This window comes from Oncorhynchus tshawytscha, linkage group LG16, assembly GCF_018296145.1.
Source record: "Oncorhynchus tshawytscha isolate Ot180627B linkage group LG16, Otsh_v2.0, whole genome shotgun sequence".
NCBI lineage: Eukaryota > Metazoa > Chordata > Actinopteri > Salmoniformes > Salmonidae > Oncorhynchus > Oncorhynchus tshawytscha.
This window is the reverse complement of record NC_056444.1, coordinates 64,768,810-64,790,087: the sequence shown is the minus strand read 5'-3', so window position 1 is coordinate 64,790,087 and position 21,278 is coordinate 64,768,810. Positions and strand designations below refer to the sequence as shown.

The 21,278-nt window shown below is 41.3% G+C and overlaps 1 protein-coding gene across 3 annotated transcripts in view; it reads left to right on the top strand.

Annotated features, from left to right (window-relative positions):
- The window catches only part of LOC112244981 (vitamin D3 receptor A), an 86,284-nt gene that overhangs the window by 33,330 nt on the left and 31,676 nt on the right, over nt 1–21,278 (top strand). The window contains exon 1 of one of the 3 annotated variants that reach the window (XM_024412898.2): nt 8,583–8,752. The exons of the other annotated variants lie outside the window; for them this stretch is intronic. Coding sequence (XP_024268666.1) covers nt 8,722–8,752 — 31 coding nt within the window. The 5' untranslated portion in view covers nt 8,583–8,721. Of the gene's footprint in view, nt 1–8,582; nt 8,753–21,278 lie in introns of those variants that run through there. 3 annotated transcript variants of the gene reach the window in all.

The following is a 21,278-nucleotide window of genomic DNA, read 5'->3' as shown; positions in this document are numbered from 1 at the left end:
GTCTGAGGTCCTGCGTGCTCTGGAGCAGGTTTTCATCAATGATCTCATCTTTCCCTCGATCCTGACTAGTCTCCCAGTCCCTTCTGCTGAGAAACATCCCCACAGCATGACGCTGCCACCACCATGCTTCACCGACGGGATGGTGCCAGGTTTCCTCCAGATGTGACGCTTAGCATTCAAATAGTTCAATCTTGGTTTCATCAGACCAGGGAATGCTGTTTCTCATGGTCTGAGAGTCCTTTAGGTGCCTTTTAGGAAACTCCAAGTGGGTTGTTACGTGCCTTTTTACTGAGGAGTGGCTTCCGCCTGGCCACAATCATAAAGGCGTGCTTGGTGGAGTGCTACAGAGATTGTTGTCCTTCTGGGAGGTTATCCCATCTCCACAGAGGAATTCTGGAGCTCTGTCAGTGACCAACGGATTCTTGGTCACCTCCCTGACCAAGGCCTTTCTCCCCTGATTGCTAAATTTGGCTGGGTGGCCATCTCTAGGAAGAGTATTGGTGGTTCCAAACTTCTTCCATTTTAAGAATGGATGCCACTGTTTTTGGGGACATTCAAAGCTGCAGAATTATTTTAGGTACCCTTCCCCAGATCTGTGCCACAACACAATCCTGTCTCTGAGTTCTGGACAATTTCTTCGACCTCATGGCTTGGTTTTTGCTCTGACATGCACTGTCAACTGTGAGGTCTTGTAGACCAATGTGTGCCTTTCCAAATGTCCAATCAATTTAGCACAGGTGAATTCCAAGTTGTAGAAACATCTCAAACATCTCTACTCAGCAAACTGGATGTAGTCTATCACAGTGCCATCTGTTTTGTCACCAAAGCCCCATATAATACCCACCACTGTGACCTGTATGCTCTCGTTGGCTGGCCCTGTACATGTACGTCGCCAAACCCTCTGGCTCCAGGTCATCTAAGTCTTTACTCACCATAGCAACACCCACCCGTGGCACACGCTCCAGCAGGTATATTTCACTCGTCATCTCCAAAGGCAACACTTACTTTGGCTGCCTTTCCTTCCAGTTCTCTGCTGCCAATGACTGGAATTAATTGCAAAAATCTCCAAAGCTGGAGTCTTATCTCCCTCTCTAACTTTAAGTGTCAGAGCAGCTTACCAATCACTACCTGTACACAGCCAATCTGTAAATAGCACACCCAACTACTATCTCCATGTTGTTACTTATCCTATTGCTCTTTTGCACCCCCGTATCTCTACCTGCACATCTATCACTCCATTCTTAATGCTAAATTGTAATTATTTTAGTTCACTTGCTTTTGCTTTATTCCCCCCCCATACAGCCTTGTCCCATTGCTGAAACTCCCCTACAGGCTCGGGAAAGGCAAAGGTCAAGAGCCGTGAATCTTACAAAACAACGCTGCCAACCGCACTGCTTCTTGACACACTGCTCGCTTAACCCGAAAGCCAGACGCACCAATGTGTTCGAGGAAACTCAGTCCATCTGGCGACCGAAGTTCGCTTGCAGGCGCCTGGATCACCATGAGTCGCTAGAGTGTGAATAGACAAGGAATTCCCAGCTGGCCTAACCCAGACAACCCTGGGCCATTTGTGACACAGCCTGGGATCGAACCCGGGTCTGTAGTGATGCCTTAAGCACTGCAATGCCTGAGACCGCTGCGCTACTCTGGAGGCCCCTAACTTTGCTTTCTTGGGTACAGGAATAATGGTGGGCATCTTGAAGCAAGTGGGGACAGCAGACTGGGATAGGGAGAGATTGAATATGTCTAAACACTCCAGCCAACTGGTCTGCACATGCTCTGAGGATGCGGCTTGGGATGCTGTCTGCGCCGGCAGCCATGCGAGGGTTATTGCACTTCAATGTCTTACTCGCATTGGCCACGGAGAACGAGAGCTCACAGTTTTCGTGAGCAGCGGTGGCCTTTTTTTTCTTTGAAGCGGGCAAAGATGTTAAGCTTGTCTGGTAACGAGGCGTCGGCGTCCGCAACTTGGCCGGCTTTCCCATTTTAATCCGTGATTGTATGGAGTCTGTCACATACTTTTTGTATCTGAGTCGATGAATTACAACTCCACTTTGGCCCTGTACTGTTTTGCCTTTTTGCTTGCCTTATGGGGGTCATAGCTGGTCTGTACACGCCCACGTTCCCAGTCACTTTGTCGTGGTTAAATACGGTGGTTCGCGCTTTCAGTTTTGTGCAAATGCTACCATATATCCATGGTTTGGCTAACTCAGTCACCGAGTCATTGTATATGTCGATACTGTTCTGAGGCAACCCGGAACATTTATCAGTTGGTGTGATCAAAACAGTTTTGAAGCATATTTTCCAATTTTTCTTCCCAAGAAATGCGATTTGTCTCAGCACCTCTCCGCTCAATCACTGGATTTCTTTCTCTCTTACGCATTTGTTGTCAGTTTGATGTATATTCAAACCTCTGCACTTCAACTTCTGATTCCATGTCTCTCTTGTCTCCAAATCTAAAATGCATTCTGCAGACCATCCCCTAGGTTACTACTGGAAAGATCAGTGTAACCTTGTCACCACTCCTTACAGTTCCAAACCGCCAAACCACTATTAGAGGAAAATAAGATTTAGAGAAAAATATGATCAATGACGGAGCTACTGTTTCAACTGTCAAGGACTCTGGGCCAACGAGAGCGACGAGGGGCCTCAAGTAGCAAAAAGCTTTCCCAGGCCCATCTCCCCATGGTAACCCAAATGACCATCTGATGTCCATTGCATCCTGTACATCTCATGCCCTATAGCTGTACATAACCTAAATGAGGTATAATAATATTATAGCTAAGTACCTTTTAAAGCCCACCCAAATGTAAGTTTAGACATTTCTAAGGTACAGACCTATTTAAAAAATAATAATAATATTTTTTTAAGAGAAGTGGAAATAAAATTAAACATTAGTCATGACTTAGTTTTATGATGTGTGTGTGTATATATAATAATCTTTTTTATATGTATAATAACACTTTAAAAAAATGTGACAAGTCTGGATTGAACTTAATAGGTACTGAATGTACCCTTTAAGACCATAGGTATTCCAAATAAGCCAACCTCTTAAATAATACATTTTTTTTTGTCATTTCCAAATGTTCAAAACTTGCAAACTGATATTTCTTATGGGGAGTTTAATATAATCCAAATTTATATTAATCTCCCCAAAGTTATTCAAATTAACTGATCATTGCTGTTAATCATGAAAGTAGCAGTTATGAGAGCAGGGTGTCCAATCGTATCCACAGAGATCAATGTGGACTTAGGCTTTTGTTCTTGCCAACCAGTACACACACACCTGACTCAATTAATCAGACTTCAATCAAGACCTGATTAGTAGAACGGTGTTGGTCTGTTGCTTGGTCAGAACACAACCCTGTACCCACACGGGCGCTCTGTGGATAAGAAGCCATGCAAAAAAAAAACATAATTCATTTAAAGTTAAGGTGATTCACATTTGCTGTACTGGTTTTCTTCTTAATTAGTTAAACTTGTCTTCCTAAAGTCTATTTAATGTGTATTAAAAAGGTACTGGTGCTAAATCAACAACAGAAAATCACCTGGATGAATGAAGGACAACAATATGACGATGCCCCCACCCAAAAGTGCATGAGTAGCTGCCCAATAGTCATTTCTTGTCCCTCACTTGTTTGCATTTTTGTCCCTCACTTGTAGGTCTTCTGTCCCTCTAACCTGATCATATTCTTCCCACTGCATCGACTACCTGTCCGCCCAGTCTTGGATAGAGTACAGAGGTTTCACATTTTTCCTAATTGTTTCTTATCTTGGTAAAGATACCGTATTTAAGCTAATGTTCATTGAAATATTAGGGATATCATACACTATCGACATGTGTTTCAATGCAAACAGGGCTTAATAGGAGTGATTTTTATGGTGACAAATATAGAATAGCAGTCTACTCATAAAATATTTGGAAACCAATGGTTTAGGGTATAAATATACACTATGGACTTCAATATTATGCAAAGTTAGTATTGAAAAATATGTATTTTGTCATTTACATTCTGTATAGAGGGAGTGCTTTTTGTGCTCCTGTACCATTTAAGCCCACCTGAGAAATGTCAAATTTACAAAATGGAATCTATGTATAAGAATGCAAGGTTCAAAATTACAAACAAAATAGCTAGCTGTGAATGCCTGATTATGTTGTAGTTCACCAAGTTATGTTGCTACTGTGTGATATATGCAGGTATGAAAAACCCATATTTTCAATTGGCAGGAAGTAGTAATACATGCTCATGAAATATGCTGTCATGAGAATTTACAGTATCAGTACATGAATCTCTTAATTTTACCAAGTATGGTCACATATCTGAGAAAGTATCTGATGTGTATCTGAGGGTCGCCTTAAGTTTTACATTTTTTTATTTAATTTTTTTCATCTTTGAAATTGGCCATTACTGGGAACTTAACCAATGAACAGTAACTTAATAATAACTTCTGATTGGCTTATTATTATAATAACCAGTTATGGATATAATAACCAGATGAATAAGTTGAAACATTAAACAGCAGATATTTGTTCCTATATTTTAGTTTTTTAAATCCAAAAATGGAAGTGGGCTTAACCCTTGTTTGGGTCTGTGGGACCTATATCCAATTATTACTAAAAGAAAAATGATACAATTCAAAAAAGTAAGTAATCTGAGACACATTGGCTGTGGCTTATCTTCTGTGAAGAACATGCAAAAGAACACATTTTCATTGAGTTCACACTGTGCACCTCCCTGCACATTTATATTACATATGTGGTGTTCAGGTCCAATGGATCCGAGGGTAATAAAAGTGTGTAGGTGAAAACCCTGTGCCGGCTGTTTCAACATAGACAGGTTATTTGTGCTGTCTTCCGCTTTTCTCACACTCTTTACCCTTTGTAGTGTGTGAAACTACACAATGTCTTGCGGGAACCTGCACAATGTTATTACAATATATTATTTTGATACATTGTAAAAAATAAATAAAAAATAAAAATGCTGTACATTCCCACTCTACCCCAGCCAGTTACAAATTGAGGGAGGGACAACAAATAAATAGCTTAGCATGTGTGGCTCCTTACCACAATCAGTATGGCAAAAATAATCTCTGCCGTAGAAATATTTTCTGCAGAGAGAGAAGCTGGTGTGGAAGGAGTCCACTTTGGAAGATGAAGAATTTTCCGAAATATGAGGATCATGTCTCTGTCACTTCGGAGTCTGAAAGTCAGATGGAAGGAGATTGACCCTCAGCCAGCCCCAGGACCAACCCGTCAGCAGCCAGCCCCAGTACCAGCTCGACAGTAACCAGCTCATCAACAGCCTGCAGGAGGAGAAATATGGATGTCAAAAAATTGTGAAATGTAATGGTCTTCTTGCAGAGGAATGAGCCACCCCGCATTGCTGCCAATGTAATAAGGATACAACCAGGGTCAACGCGGATGGTGGTTACTCATGTGCAGGACATAATGTCTTCTTTTGAACTGTTCATCCCAGACACCATCCCAAAAATCATTCTGCACTGCACTAATTTGGAGGGACAATGTGTTTTTGGATAGCGATGGGCCAAACTCATTTACATGCATACTTTGGGGTTCTTGTCCTTGCTGGTGTTTTCAGATCCTATGGGGAATCCACAGAATCCCTGTGGGATGCAGAAGCTGGCAGAGAACTTTTCAGTCTAACAATGTCTCTGGAAAACTTCCACATTATTTCCAGGATTATCCTCTTCGATAACCGAGACACCAGACCAGCTTGGCGGCAGAGAGACAAGCTAGCTGCAATCAGGTCAGTGTGGGACAAGTGGTTAGACCGCCTTCCCCTTTTTTACAACCCTGGGCCCAACGTTACTGTTGATGAACAGCTTATGCTATTTAGGGGCCGGTGCCCCTTCAGGCAGTACGTACTGTCTAAACCAGCAAAATATGGAATCAAGATCTGGGCTGCCTGTGATGCTGCTTCGTCATATGCGTGGAACTTGCAAGTGTATACGGGGAAGCCAGATGGAGGAGCCCCTGAGAAGAACCAAAGGATGCAGGTTGTCATGGATGTGACACAGGGACTCTGTGGCCACAACATCACATGCAATAACTTTTTCATTTTTTACTTTGCACAAGCTGGGACAGGAGCTCCTCAAGAGGAAGCTGATGATGGCAGGAACAGTACGAAAAAACAAGCCAGAGCTCCCACCTCAGCTATTAAATTACACGGAACAGGCTTATCAATTCCTCTAAGTTTGTGTTCACGGCCGACACGTCCCTAGTGTCCTACGTGCCAAAGAAAGGCATAAATGTGGTTCTGGTGAGTTCTCTGCATAGTGATGGGAGAATCTGTGGCCAGGAACATCAAAAACCAGAAATCATAATGGATTACAATGCCACAAAAGGAGCAGTGGACAATTTAGACAAGCTGGTGACTGTCTACTGCTGCAAAAGAAGGAAAACCCTGCACTGGACACTTGTGATATTCTTCAACATCTTGGGCATCTCACCGTACAACGCGTTTGTCATCTGGAAGGTGTTGAACCCAGACTGGAACAGAGGGGAGCTCCAGAGGAAACGTCTCTTTCTCGAGGAGCTGGGCAAGGCATTGGTAAGACCTCAAATCCAGAGGAGGCAACATATCCCAAGGACCCCAGCTTCTGCAGCCATCGTGAGGTGGATGCTTGTGACCCATCTGCCCGACCCACAGAACCAACAACTCCAATACTGGAAGTAAATGTGTGTGTGTGTGTGTGTGTGTGTGTGTGTGTGTGTGTGTGTGTGTGTGTGTGTGTGTGTGTGTGTGTAAAATTCCTCAACGAAGTGTTCATTATTCTAGTTTGCAGCCGGTAGCAACAAGAAGAAGCCCTGTGACGTGTGTGGACCCAAGAAGGACAGGAAGACACAATACACATGCATCAAGTGCAAGAAATACATTTGCAACACACACACAGTAAAATTCTGTCCCTCTGCCTTAATTTGTGTTCAATGGGACTTAAAAAAAACAATTTTCATAAAATACTGTATGTACAGTTTGTCCTTCCAATTTGTTCATTTCAACGCAATAAACATCAATAGTGATAAACCTTGTTTAATTTATATTTGTTCATGATATGATTTATTCCACCAATGTTTTTTCAAACAGCGCTTTTATTAATAAATGTGATCTAGCAGAGTTAAATGGCAAATAGTAACCATGTAAGCTGTCTATATTGCTTGTAATTTAAGTCAACATCTAAGTTAAGTATTTTTACGTAAATTGTTATGGCTGTATTGTTTTAAAAACCCAATAATGTTGTGGGTCTGTCAGACCTGCGAACATTGGGTGAATAACAAAAACATGAACACCACACAAGGGTTAATAGGTACGCTTACCCTAACTCTCAACCAATTTAGTAATTGTTCAATAATCTACAGATCTAAAATGAAGGGAATTTCTTAAACTAATTTATTTTGAGTGGCTGAAGTGAAGATGAATGTGTTCCTAATCATAAATCTCCTCATGTTGCATGTAGGGCTATTACTGCCATATTAGGCACATTTTTGTTCAACAGGCTAATATGTTACGCTTGGCACTTTTTTTTGCCTAACATGAAGATTTGGCAGGGGACAAAGCTCAGATCTTAATCTGTTCCCCTTAACCAAGTTGATAATCTCAATATTCTTGTTGAGTCCACCCCTATTAGCTGAGGAGAACTTAATGTATAGTTTCCTCAACCCCCTCACAAACTTGAGGTCTCGGTGCTGTACAGACAATGTGGCGTTTCCCAAGGTCATATGTCGCTACCAGTATGTTTAATAGAGATGCATAGCCTGATGATTCTCTTTTGAGGGCTCATCTGCCATGTCTTGTCTTGAGGTTAAGTGCACTCCCCTACAATTTCCATCGCCTGTTTGTTTTTGTAATGCAGTACTGTAATAAAATCCAAACCTTGATTTTTTTTTAATGTAGGCCCTACTCCCATTGGTCAGGTGATGTAACAACGTACTGGTCGGTGGCTCAGTGCACACGGCGAGCAGAGCTAAACTCTTCAGACATTTCAGAACATGGTTCTGCTAACCTACAACATTCCAATATCATGTGGGCTGTTCCAGCTTATAGCCGATTCCATAGAAAAAAATCTAAATCAAAGGGGCTTATTCAGCTAGAATGTAAGTTTTACTTTGCCAAATATTGGTTGAAAGCAATCTCACTGTAACTATCGGAGCACCATAATACCGTTACGCTGCATTATGTTAATATAATGCTAACTTTGATCTGTCCACACATCCTACTTACTTACTGTGTTTATGTAATTATTTCCACACTTAAGTGAATGTCAAGTACATACTCTTGTTTTAAAGGCTGGTCTGTTAACTGTTGCGGTTTCACTACCTAGCCTTTCCTTGCTCATGGTCCTTTTTATTTTGATTAATGGAATTGCATGTCAGGATGTTATGAGAACATTTGTACTGCGTCTCCCTATGTTATGAGCACATTTGTGGGCCACCTCTCATATGTTGGTGGACCTCTCTCCTTTGCCCACGCCAGTCCTGGAGTTTGCACTGCTGACCCCATGAGTATGTTAAACATTAACTAACACCACTCACCTCTTTGGCATCACTACAGAAGCGGTACAAAGAGAGACATTACTGCACCTGAGGGGTTGAAAGAATAAGAGAGCCACCAAAAGGAGTGTTAGGCAGAGGAGAGAGGAGAATACTCTTTTTCTCGCAGACCTTGGGGGATTTTGTCTGGAAACTGTATTTTCTAATAGGAAATGGATCCACAGACCCCTCTGAGTCGCTCAGGTCAGTGCTCCTGTGTTTTACCTACTTTGATGAAGTCTGACTTATCAATTCTATGTTTATAGTCATTTAAGGATTTCTTGTAGTTTCTGCCTAATAGTGCCCACTGTATGTAAGGTATTCTATCTTTTATTTTAGGAGGTGAACACTGAGCCGTTTCTTTGGGAGCTTATCTTTGTGCATTGGACTATTAAATTAGCCTGTATTCAATGCCCGGCCAATGAATGTGTGAACACAAGCTGTCGAAAGAAAAAGACCACATGGTGAGCACTCATTGACAGCTCCACTCGGTGAATGCTTAGTGAGCCCATCTAATACTTGAATGTGAGTACCTAGCCTCTTAGGTTTTAATGGGCAAGTTTTAATGTGACTCTTCAGGGAAAAGTGATGGTGGCAATAGTAAAATTGAGCCTAGTCGGACATTAGCTATAAGTGTGTCAGTTCATTTTTCATGCACTGCAGCTGTCTGCTGGGCGTTTCATTGAGCTTTGGTTCTATACTGCAATTCTGTAATTGACAGAATTCCATTGATCTTTGCGTGACCTCTCAGCAGCTGAGTTGTCACACTGGTGTTGAAATCTGACTTGAAGAGACCCCACGTGGCTTTCCAGCAAGAGGGAGCATTGTTTTTTACAGGAGAATCACTTTACTACAACAGGCCTATATTGATGATGAGCAGCTATTTTGTTTACTAACAGTCTTAACATATGTTAACAAACAAAACGTGAAAGGGATTTGCAAGAACGGCAAAATATGAATATACTAGTCCCTTGTATTTTGCAGTTTTGGTAAATCTCTTTCAGGTGTTTTTTAAATTCCTTTCCTAACAAAATTAGCAACTTTCCTAGTTCTGCTCTAAATGAGGAGTTCAGAAATGCTGTGTCATTTGTAGAGCCCAACCGATAAATCGGTTGACTGATATTATCGTCTGATTATTAGCCTTTCACAGAAATATTTGGATCAGTCTTTATTCCACCGATAAAGCATAAATATTATATACATAGAATGAACAAATGTGCTCGTTTGCGGCTCATTGAACGTCATTCAGCCCGTAAGTCCCAACGTGACTCAGTGGGCATGGTGGTTTGACGGTGGTGCATGGTGGTTAGCTTGCGACAGCGTATTTCAATCAGTAAACAATCAAAAGTACACTTCACCAAACAAGCAGCCCTGTCATCACATGCTCACTTGGTTAACATTAGCAGACTAGCTAACCAGCAAGGTAGTTAGCCAGGCTAGCTTGCAATCTGTGCTACTTATGTGAGAACACTAGACTGCTGCCAAAGTTAACGCTGACTCATCCTTCTTACAATAATAACACTGTTACCGACTGGGCCTGTTATGTTAGTGGGTTTATTTAGATTGCGCAGATAAATCATTCAGCCCATGTGCATCATTAGTAATGAGAATGTTAGCTAGCTAGCTAAATTAGAACTAAATTAAAACCAGTGGCAGGCAAGCATTTTAATGCATTAACGTTTTCAGTCATCAGTGCATGCCATTTGCAGTTGAAATATATAGCCAGTACATTTTGTATTGAATAACAGTGTAATTTAAGGTTTCAGTAATTTTTTTGTAATGAACAGCTAGCCTGTGCTTGTCATAACACAGTACATTGTGATAACAAGCCAGAGAGAGAGAAAAGAGGGGATAGGAATCCCATTGGGCAATGAATGGAGGAACGTATAACACCTCACAGCACTTTCGATCAGTCGCGTTCACGTTGTCATGCTGTGTTGCGTGATTGCTGAGCTAATCGCCAGGCAATTGCTTCTCAGTCAAGAAACCTGCCTATTTTCCTTAAGTACGTAATGTCACAATTCCAAAACTCTGTGCGATACTACAGAGAACAAGTTAATTAACTCACATCTCTGAAAAATATTTGTTGTACTTCTTGTTGACAAAATTCATGCACATTTTTTGTTTTGTTTTTTGAGCTAGTGCCCAATTGACTCCATACAGTCCTCGAAGGAGAGCTCTCCTTGTCCCAGAGTTGCCAGAATGCATTGCGCGTTCCATTGACGATGCATGGGAAACATACACAATGGCTGTTAATACAGCCAGTTTCCCATCTCTCGAAAGTATCTCCGAACAAGCTCTCATTGCGAGGCTGCCGTAAAGTGTTTATTTATATGACATTTGACTGTTGCAAAGCGCTAGTAAATCTACTCAATGCAAAGTGGTGGGATTATGAACCGCATGTTACAGGATTTCACTGCATAGTTTGATCTTGTGAAAAGTGCAGTTTCAGGTTTACTTTGAGACCAAGTTCAATTAATACGTTCCTTTGTTTATTAGTGTGCTTGTGGTTCTTCAGCACAAACACTTCTACATTCTTATCTACTCCCATAGATATGTATAACTTAAAGATGTGTCTAAGAAGGTAAACTGAAGAAGTGTTTTGTATTTACTTTCATATTTATAGAGGATAAGTTGCTTTTTGGTGGTTCATGTAAACCACAAAATGTTCTTTAAATAATGTAATTGTAATGTTATCTGTGAATCCTTTGGAGCACAATTTAGAAAAATATTTTAAGTATTTTTTTCTTTCCACACTATCGGCAGATGTCATTTGTGATTTTTTTTTTGCCTCCCTAAAATCAGTATCTGACCCAAAAATCACATTTCGGTCGGGCTCTAGTCATTTGCCTTACTTGGTTTTTGCTTGTTATTTTACACATCAACAATATCCTGTTTCCCAGATGTTTAAAAGTACACAACTTTTCTTTGCATTACACAGGGATGTAGTACATGCTTGTGCTCTCGTGCAGTTATTTGACTAGTTGTTTCAGCAAGGTAGGAGGATTTGCCACATCCAAACCTTTGACCAGGTATGTTATTACTGCCCTGGGGGGAACATACAAGTCATCTCTCCTTTTACCTTATCGGTCTGCCCTCCATTCTCTCTAATTGTCAGTCAAAGCTGCCTGAGTAAGATGGCTGACATATCAGTCTTACTAGGAGTAACAAGTGGCTTGCTGCTCTATAAGGATGTTCATCTCCCTCCAGCTCATCATGCATGCACTGTGATAACCTGTCAGCCCGATAGGCTATACCGTTGGACGTGTCTCACGCTAGTTTAAATCCCAAAGGTTACAAGCCAGTCTGTTTTTGTTAACTGCTTTATGCACTTATCAGGGATATCAGGGATATCAGAGTTCAGGCAATCATTCCCACCGAGAGGGATTTCTTTGCTGTGGTAATCTGATTTGTGTTTCTGTCTGTGTGCATCCTCTGTTGTTGTGCCTCTGAACTTTGAACTACAGCCCTCTTGATTAAGTCAAGGCAAATGGAGGATGGGCTGAAAGCATATTTTAGAGAGGGGACAGGGTGGGAGGTTAGATTTTGTGTGGTCACAACTCTTCTAATTTGTGGTCACAAGATGACACACCTTGACCCCAGTCAGAGATGCCATACTTCATCCTGTCCAGTTTCGGATACCATTAGCACTACAGTTCTTTTTTTTTAGTTTGCTCTTAAATGTATCTATTAATGTAATGACAGTCTCTTACTGTTGAAGTAAATAAAAGATTGATCAAAGGGAAAGTTGGCTTAGTTACTAATAATACATAGCTAGTAGAATTCAGATATACATTCCACCATGGTTGCGAGAGTGGGGTGTGGACAGTCGGCATCGTAAAGCACTGCTCAGCTCAGTTATGCTGCTATGCAAGTTTATGTTCCTGTTATTCATCCCTACGAGGCCTCGCCGAAGGGATTTGGGGCCCCCCATACCACAAGTTGTTTTTTTGCTCTCCCTTCTCACTTTTGTCAGCCTGCCAACAACACGGCGGCCTATTCATTTCCAGCCAATGCCGAAAACAAGGTCCAAAGTTCAGAGTCGCTGCAGCAGTGTGGATCTGGGGAAAGGGATAATGTTATTTTATTTTATTCTATTGCTTTGATGAGCAAGAGAATAATATTAGTTATCCAGTTTCGGATGCCCATATCCAGGGATGCTTAGGGAAGCCTGGTGAATTCATTAGCATATTATCAGTTTGTACAGTCATCGCCAAAAGTTGAGAATGACACAACTACTAATTTCCACAAAGTTTGCTGCTTCAGTGTCTTTAGATATTTTTGTCAGATGTTACTATGGAATACTGAAGTATCATTACAAGCATTTCATAAGTGTCAAAGGCTTTTATTGACAATTACATGAAGTTGATGCAAATGGTCAATATTTGCGGTGTTGACCCTTCTTTTTTTAATAACTCTGCAATCCGCCCTGGCATGCTGTCAATTAACTTCTGGGCCACATCCTGACTGATGGCAGCCTATTTTTGCATAATCAATGCTTGGAGTTAGTCAGAATTTGTGGGTTTTTGTTTGTCCACCCGCCTCTTGAGGATTGACCACAAGTTCTCAATGGGATTAAGGTCTGGGGAGTTTCCTGGCCATGGACCCAAAATATCAATGTTTTGTTCTCCGAGCCACTTAGTTATCACTTTTGACTTATGGCAAGGTGCTCATCATGCTGGAAAAGGCATTGTTCGAAGTTGCTCTCGAAGGATGTGTTGGTACCATTCTTTATTCATGGCTGTGTTCTTAGGCAAAATTGTGAGTGAGCCCACTCCCTTCACTGAGAAGCAACCCCACACATTAATGGTCTCAGGATGCTTTACTGTTGGCATAACACAGGACTGATGGTAGCGCTCACCTTGTCTTCTCCGGACAAGCTTTTTTCTGGATGCCCCAGAAAAAAGTCTGTCCCTCCATGTTTTTCCTGGAAAGAAGTGGCTTCTTTGCTGCCCTTCTTGACACCAGGTCATCCTCCAAAAGTCTTCGCCTCACTGTGCGTGCAGATGCACTCACACCTGCCTACTGCCATTCCTGAGCAATCTCTGTACTGGTGGTGCCCAGCTGAATCAACTTTAGGAGACGGGCCTGGCGCTTGCTGGACTTTCTTGGGCGCCCTGAAGCTTTCTTCACAACAATTGAACCGCTCTCCTTGAAGTTCTTGATGATCTGATAAATGGCTGATTTAGGTGCAATCTTACTGGCAGCAATATCCTTGCCTGTGAAGCCCTTTTTGTGCAAAGCAATGATGATGACTCGTGTTTCCTTGCAGGTAACCATGGTTGAACAATGATTCCAAGAACCACCCTCCTTTAGAAGCTTCCAGTCTGTTATTCGAACTCAATCAGCATGACAGAGTGATCTCCAGCCTTGTCCTCGTAAACACAAACTCCTGTGTTAACGAGAGAATCACTGACATGATGTAAGCTGGTCCTTTTGTGGCAGGGCTGAAATGCAGTGGATATGTTTTTGGGGGATTCAGTTCATTTGCATGGCAAAGAGGGACTTTGCAATCCATCTGATCACTCTTCATAACATTCTGGAGTGTTTGCAAATTGCCATCATACAAACGGAGGCAGCAGACTTTGTGAAAATTAATATTTGTGTCATTATCAACTTTTGGCCATTACTGTACAGCTGGGCATGTGTTGAACCCTGCTTACTGTGACCATCGTTAAACAACCATGTCTCTGCTGCAGAAGTGCCCAGGGTTGATGACTTGGCCCATATGCCATCATGTGTTTTTTTGTCGTGTCATGTGTGTGCATCTCACCCAGGTCTTACCCTCGCCTGCTCCTTGTCTGCCCTCAGCTCACTAAGAATAGGAGACCGCCCACCTGCTCTTTAGCTCAATTCTGCCCCTATGATTGTTGCTTCAATAACATGCACAACAAGTGATGCAGCACAACAAGTGAGGCAGCACGCAATGGTGCTGTGACCTGGTCTTTGTTTTTTGTTTTTTGCGTGTAACTTTGGCCAGTGAAACCGCACCTTATCAGAGCGATGTGTCCATGGGGGGCGCGGTAGCCGCGTTAGCCAATCTGAACATTGTGTGTATTTTTGGGGGAAGGCCTGGGGAAGGCTTCGTTCCGTCGTTGGGTTTTTATGTCTGTGACTAAATGCGACTCTCACATGGCCCCTTTCCTATGGCCCCTTTCTATGGCCCCGTATCTTAATGGTTTCTGGGTCGTTTGCTCTATGAGCAAGCGTCCGGTTAGATAACATCAGCGCTTTCTTCCCTCTTGTGTGATGTCCTGTAGCTGCACTGAGGTTGGTTGTTTCTCAGGTCAGGTCTGGAGCGACAATAGGAACAACGTGTAGTGACTGGTGACTAAACTAATCATCCTGATTAATAGTGTAATAGTTAGGTCCCTGAGTAGCAAACTCGATTGCACAGCAACGTAACATTCAACCTAGCCCAGGGCTCTATGCTGCGACCATTTAGTAGCATTTTGCGACCCTTTGACATGGCTCTGCGAGTAAAATGTTTAATTTGTCGCATCAGTGCAGGTTTCAAATTCGCTGGTCACCTCACTTAAAACCACTTGTTCTTTTGGACAAGTAGGAAAGATATATATTTTTTTACTTGTCTGAAAGCTGAAGTCTCAAACCATTTTTGCTGCATTGTATGGCGCAAGGAACCACTTTACAAAATACAATGCTTTACTATCCTTTTTCAATAGAACCAGACAAATGTAGGCTACACTCTGCCTATTAGGCTTGAATATGCAAAATGAGCCGTCTCAAAATACAACATTTCCCCTTTAAGGCTCTCCTGGAGGATGGTTGGACACAGTTTGAAGCCGATAAAATATTGCAACATTACAATTTACAACCAATTTTTTTTATTCTTGATAAAATAATTCCTTCCAGGGCTTAATTAATGGCGTCCCGTCGTCCCTGGGACGATTACAAAAAAAAGATGGCTAGGACCAAAACACACTCTGGGACAGTTCTGGGATGACAGATCCAAAAATCATACAACCACTCCACATCCAAATATTGTAAAGCAATGAGGCTGATGCAACAGATCAGACCATTTAGCTTAAAATACTGACAGTTCTCAAAAGCTCACCACACGTGTGAGCGGTTTCATGTGATGAAGATATCTGTTAGAGGGGAGATCTTAAGATCCATCAACCGGCATGGGTTACTAATATGACTAGGATTATCATCATCTAGCATGGGTTACTAATATGACTAGGATTATCATCATCTAGCATGGGTTACTAATATGACTAGGATTATCATCATCTGGCATGGGTTACTAATATGACTAGGATTATCATCAACCGGCATGGGTTACTAATATGACTAGGATTATCATCAACTGGCATGGGTTACTAATATGACTAGGATTATCATCATCTAGCATGGGTTACTAATATGACTAGGATTATCATCATCTAGCATGGGTTACTAATATGACTAGGATTATCATCATCTAGCATGGGTTACTAATATGACTAGGATTATCATCATCTAGCATGGGTTACTAATATGACTAGGATTATCATCATCTAGCATGGGTTACTAATATGACTAGGATTATCATCATCTAGCATGGGTTACTAATATGACTAGGATTATCATCATCTAGCATGGGTTACTAATATGACTAGGATTATCATCATCTAGCATGGGTTACTAATATGACTAGGATTATCATCATCTAGCATGGGTTACTAATATGACTAGGATTATCATCATCTAGCATGGGTTACTAATATGACTAGGATTATCATCATCTAGCATGGGTTACTAATATGACTAGGATTATCATCTAGCATGGGTTACTAATATGACTAGGATTATCATCATCTAGCATGGGTTACTAATATGACTAGGATTATCTTCTAGCATGGGTTACTAATATGACTAGGATTATCATCATCTAGCATGGGTTACTAATATGACTAGGATTATCATCTAGCATGGGTTACTAATACGACTAGGATTATCATCATCTAGCATGGGTTACTAATATGACTAGGATTATCATCATCTAGCATGGGTTACTAATATGACTAGGATTATCATCATCTAGCATGGGTTACTAATATGACTAGGATTGTGCCTTTGGCTGCTGGACAATAAAGTAACATTGATTTGAAAACCTATAGAACATGAGAGAAATGCTGGTTTCAATGACATATGAAGGGTTTTTTTTATTTTTTATTGCCCTCAACATGTCTGTAGTTATATTTTGGCTAGGCTACTTTGAAACCAAGTAAGACATGCATCATAAAAGGACATATAACGTTGATTTTAAACAATTACGTTTATGGTTAAAGTTTCAAAATGCTGATTTGCCTCTGCCCAGATTCTATGTGGGTTAGGTGTGGTGCCCAAGAGGCGCTGTCCTTCACTCTCCGGTCTTGTGACTATTTGATCTGAACGAACCGTGCCTCAAGCATGTCGACAGAATCAAGTCTTTTAGACAATAATGTAAATGATCCTTCATTATATTTGGTCAAACATGACTAGCGTCTAGCCTATATTTATATAATTAAAAGTCTCATTAAAGTTTGGCTACATTTTCTGGTGCTTCGTGTCTGCGTCTGTTTTGGACATGTAGCCATTCGGACAACTTAAATCAATGTTCTTGTCTGATTTTTTGAAATATTTTTTTATTTTTTTATTTTATTTTATTTTTTTAAAAATTAACATTTCCAGAACAACCATTAATGTTGAGCATTTGGCTTCTAAAACCATGATTTGGTCAAACCGTACACCTAAATTAAAGTGCATTGATTCCTGCCATGAAAGTGCCTGCCCTGCCTCTGACTGTGCCTGCTGTGATGAGAGAGCTACTCACATTCCCTCTCCCTCCCCTGTGCAATCATTTTGAGGAAAGAAATGCATTCTTCAAAATGCAATTGTGGGAAAAACTGTTTAAAAAAACAAGTAATAAAAATATGCTGTTAGTTGGGGAGAGGAGTGTCTTTTCTCAACTCAATATTGTGAGATTGACACAGTTTTAAAAACCAACGTTTCTGGCATGTCTTTGAGCTGTAGAGCGTGCAAATGTTTTTAGGATATTACTGCTAGATGAATCAACTACACAGCTAACTATCAGCACTATTTAAAAGTTGCCGCTCTAGCTAATGTGTTTTTTGGTTTCCACTTCCTCAAGTCTTGAATTATCCCCAAATGAATTAGCCTATTAGCTAGTGCACAAAAACATTTAGGCAAATGGATCTTTATTGAGCAAAAAGAAAATCTCAATTCTAGAGTGCTATTTTGACAGTAGAATATATCAAGATTAACCTAATTGTCAACCCAAAATGTTTGATTAAAATCACTCGTAAAGGTTGAACATGTTTGGTTAAAAAAAAATCTATCATACCATCTCAGGAGTCGATTTTTCAACAACAAAAATTTACGCTGAATGCATTTTATAAGGTGATTACTAATTTAATGGGCTGGTGCCACCAACTGAGAAAGTTAGTCTGGAGCCCTGACCTTTCTTTTCATTATCTTCTCAGTGTGAGACTCCAGGCAGGCGGTCGTTCACTGTCAGAGGTCTGTTGTGGAACATCAGATTTGTGATGGCAAGAACTCACAAAGAGAAGACTGGCACTGTACTACTTGTTAGTGGATGGTGCGTGCCAAGAGACCAGAAGACAGATGCAGTCAAAGCAGGGTGGAGGATCCATGTTTTGTCTCCTGGCCTCCATAGATTAGATGAAACTAGCTTAATATTGTTGCTTCATTGCACTTGTTCCATTTGTTTACATAAGAGCCACCATCCAGTGAAATAGCATACATTGCTGCACCACATGTGTTGATAGTTGGGTGTTTACTGGGTCTTGTTGAGCATCTGCTCAAGGACTAAATGGCATTGACCTGACTGAGATTTGACTTCTTGCTCTATTCATTACACAGCACTGTTGGCGGGTGGATCATGTTTCGAAAGAAAGTGATTATCCCCATGTTGTGGAGAACACAGAGAATTGTTTTATGGGACAACTGGCACTGTCCATGTCAGAATGACAATTAAACCAAGCTACCAGCCAAGCTAACAACAATACAGCAGATGTTGAAAGTGCACATACACTGACATAGACCCAGCACTATTAGGAAAGTTAGTCCTAGCTTCCATTCAGCTCTGTGTTTGGGGAGTGATGGGGCTTTAAAAGCCTGTGTTTCAATGATTGGCACAATGATGGGGAAGCCCTGGCCCAATCCTAAATCGACCCCTAAGCCCTACTCCCTATGCACTTGTGGAGATCTGAGTGGAATTGGCAGGTGTAAGAAATATGGTAATCGTTCCATCTTGCCCTCTGATAGGCTAGGGTGTAGGGGCTTTGGTTGATTTGGGATTGGTCCTCTATCTCATATGAGACAGGCAAGTAGCAACGCTGGAATAGTCTACCGTTGGGGCAGCCTGGCTTTATATTAGGCACCTCTGTCTCTATGCAATTCTTTGCCAGTCAGACCAACAACCTAATGATTGCTTCCAGGAATAGAGAGGGACTCGCTTCGCCAGTCTGCATTATATTTTCAGCTTCCAGCTAAAGAAAAACAACTTGTTTTTCTGTTCTGGCCCTGTGGTGAGCCGTGGACGAAAGAACAAAATGCTCAAACCAACCAGTGCCTTTGTCAGCAGAGAAACAGATGACAGCTGTTCAATTATTCAAATCTTGGCTAAACCTTGTTGATTTCTCTAGTACAACGATGAATTATGTTATGGTCTGTGGTTGGCCTGATTTGATAGTGTGTCGCCCATGTTTATCAATCAACATCATGCGTCTGCATTGAATCTCCATGCATATGTACACACACCCCTGTTACACATGGGTCATTTACTTGCTGAATAAGAATGGTATTATTGCTGTTTTTCAGTCTTATGGTTCAGAATGTGCTAGTACTGTGTATTGAGAAATGGCATGTCCTTGTTTTTTTATGTATAAGGGGGTTATTGGTGTCTGGAATTTTGATGGGAATGCCTAATCAGTAGGGTTGGGCGACCTATATCAAATTAATTCAAATCTATTTTTGTGCGATATTCCTAATGCCTGTAATATTTTAATGTTTTTATGAGCTTTTGTGCACTTGTTTTCGTGTTGTCTTTTTGGTCTCATCTCCTTTGCTCTTTCTGTGCTCTGTATACCTTCCCATTTACACCAGAGATCTGTATATAATGACAAGATGCTCATGTCTCTGCCTTAACAATGGTCGTTGTCCAAAGGTGGGAAGGCAGGCAACAAGCTTAGGCCCAAAATAAGCCCATAGAAACGCATTGGGTTTATTTTGGACAGATTATAGCGAGTGAAACCTCTCGCTTTGCTTCTTCCTCTATGGTTTACACACAAACCAAGCCCCTGCCACTCAAAACAACAAAGATGAGCGATCACTTCTTCCTCTCTCACGAGCGATTTCAACTATTTGAATTTGTGGTTTGGCCCAACAGAATTGGTCATATGGACAAATGTTTTGAGACATTATTTTACTGTAATAGACAAGTTAACCTTTTCTATCGATAACCTATTTATGTCTCAACTCTTCAAATTGCGAGCAGAGCAGACACGGGACATTCAGTGTCACTCATCAGTGAACACTGATTCTGGAAAATAAATGCTCAGTTTGTCGCGTGCATCCTTGTGGTACCACGTGCTGCTAGCAGCTTTTTATCTGAAGACCGTTGTACTAGGTGTCTAGTCTGTGTTTTTATACATGTGCAACAATAAACACAATTATAAAGAATTGGCAACTCATTGTCATTCTGAGAAATAAGGTAGGCCACTTGATTTTAACATCTGAACAAAGTGGACAAGCTAACATGCTGTTCAAACAGTTAGGGACGGACCAAATGGTGTGTTTCATAACAATTCTAAGTTGGCTAAACTTGAAATATAAAGATTAGCTGGCTACTCACTAGCAGGTGGTCTTATGCTTGAAGTTGTTTTATATACTGAGCTGAAATAAAAGATCCCAGACATTTTCCACCAAAAAAGCGTATTTCTCTAAAATATTGTGCACAGATTTGTTTACATCCCTGTTAGTGAGCATTTCTACATTGCCAAGATTATCCATCCACCTGACAGGTGTGGCATACCAAGCAGCTGCTCATTACACAGGTGCAACTTGTGCTGGGGACAATAGAATGTAGAATAAATATAAATAAAATGTTCAGTTTTGTCACAACACAATGCCACAAATGTCTCAAGTTGGGGGAGTGTGCAATTGGCATGCTGACTGCAGGAATGTCTACTAGAGCTGTTGCCACATAATTTAATGTTAATTTGTCTACCATAAGCCACCTCCAATGTTGTTTTAGGTAATTTGGCACTACGTCCAACCGGCCTCACAACCGCACTGTAACCACGCCAGCCCAGGACCTCCACATTTGGCTTCTTCACCTACGGTATTGTCTGAGGCCACCCGGACAGCTGATGAAACGATGGGTTTGCACAACTGAAGAATTACTGTACAAACTGTCAAAAACATCTGCGTGCTCGTCATCCTCACTAGGGTCTTGACCTGACTGCAGTTTGGCGTCGTAATCTACATCAGTAGGCAAATGCTCACCTTTGATGGCCGCTGGAGAGGTGTTCTTCACGGATGATTCCCATTTCAACTGTACTGTGCATACGGTGGTGTATGGGTGAGGGGTTTGCTGATGTCGATGTTGTGAACAGAGTGCCCCATGGTGGGGATATGATATGGCTAGGCATAAGCTACAGACAACAAACACAAGATCCTGAGGCCCATTGTCGTGCCATTC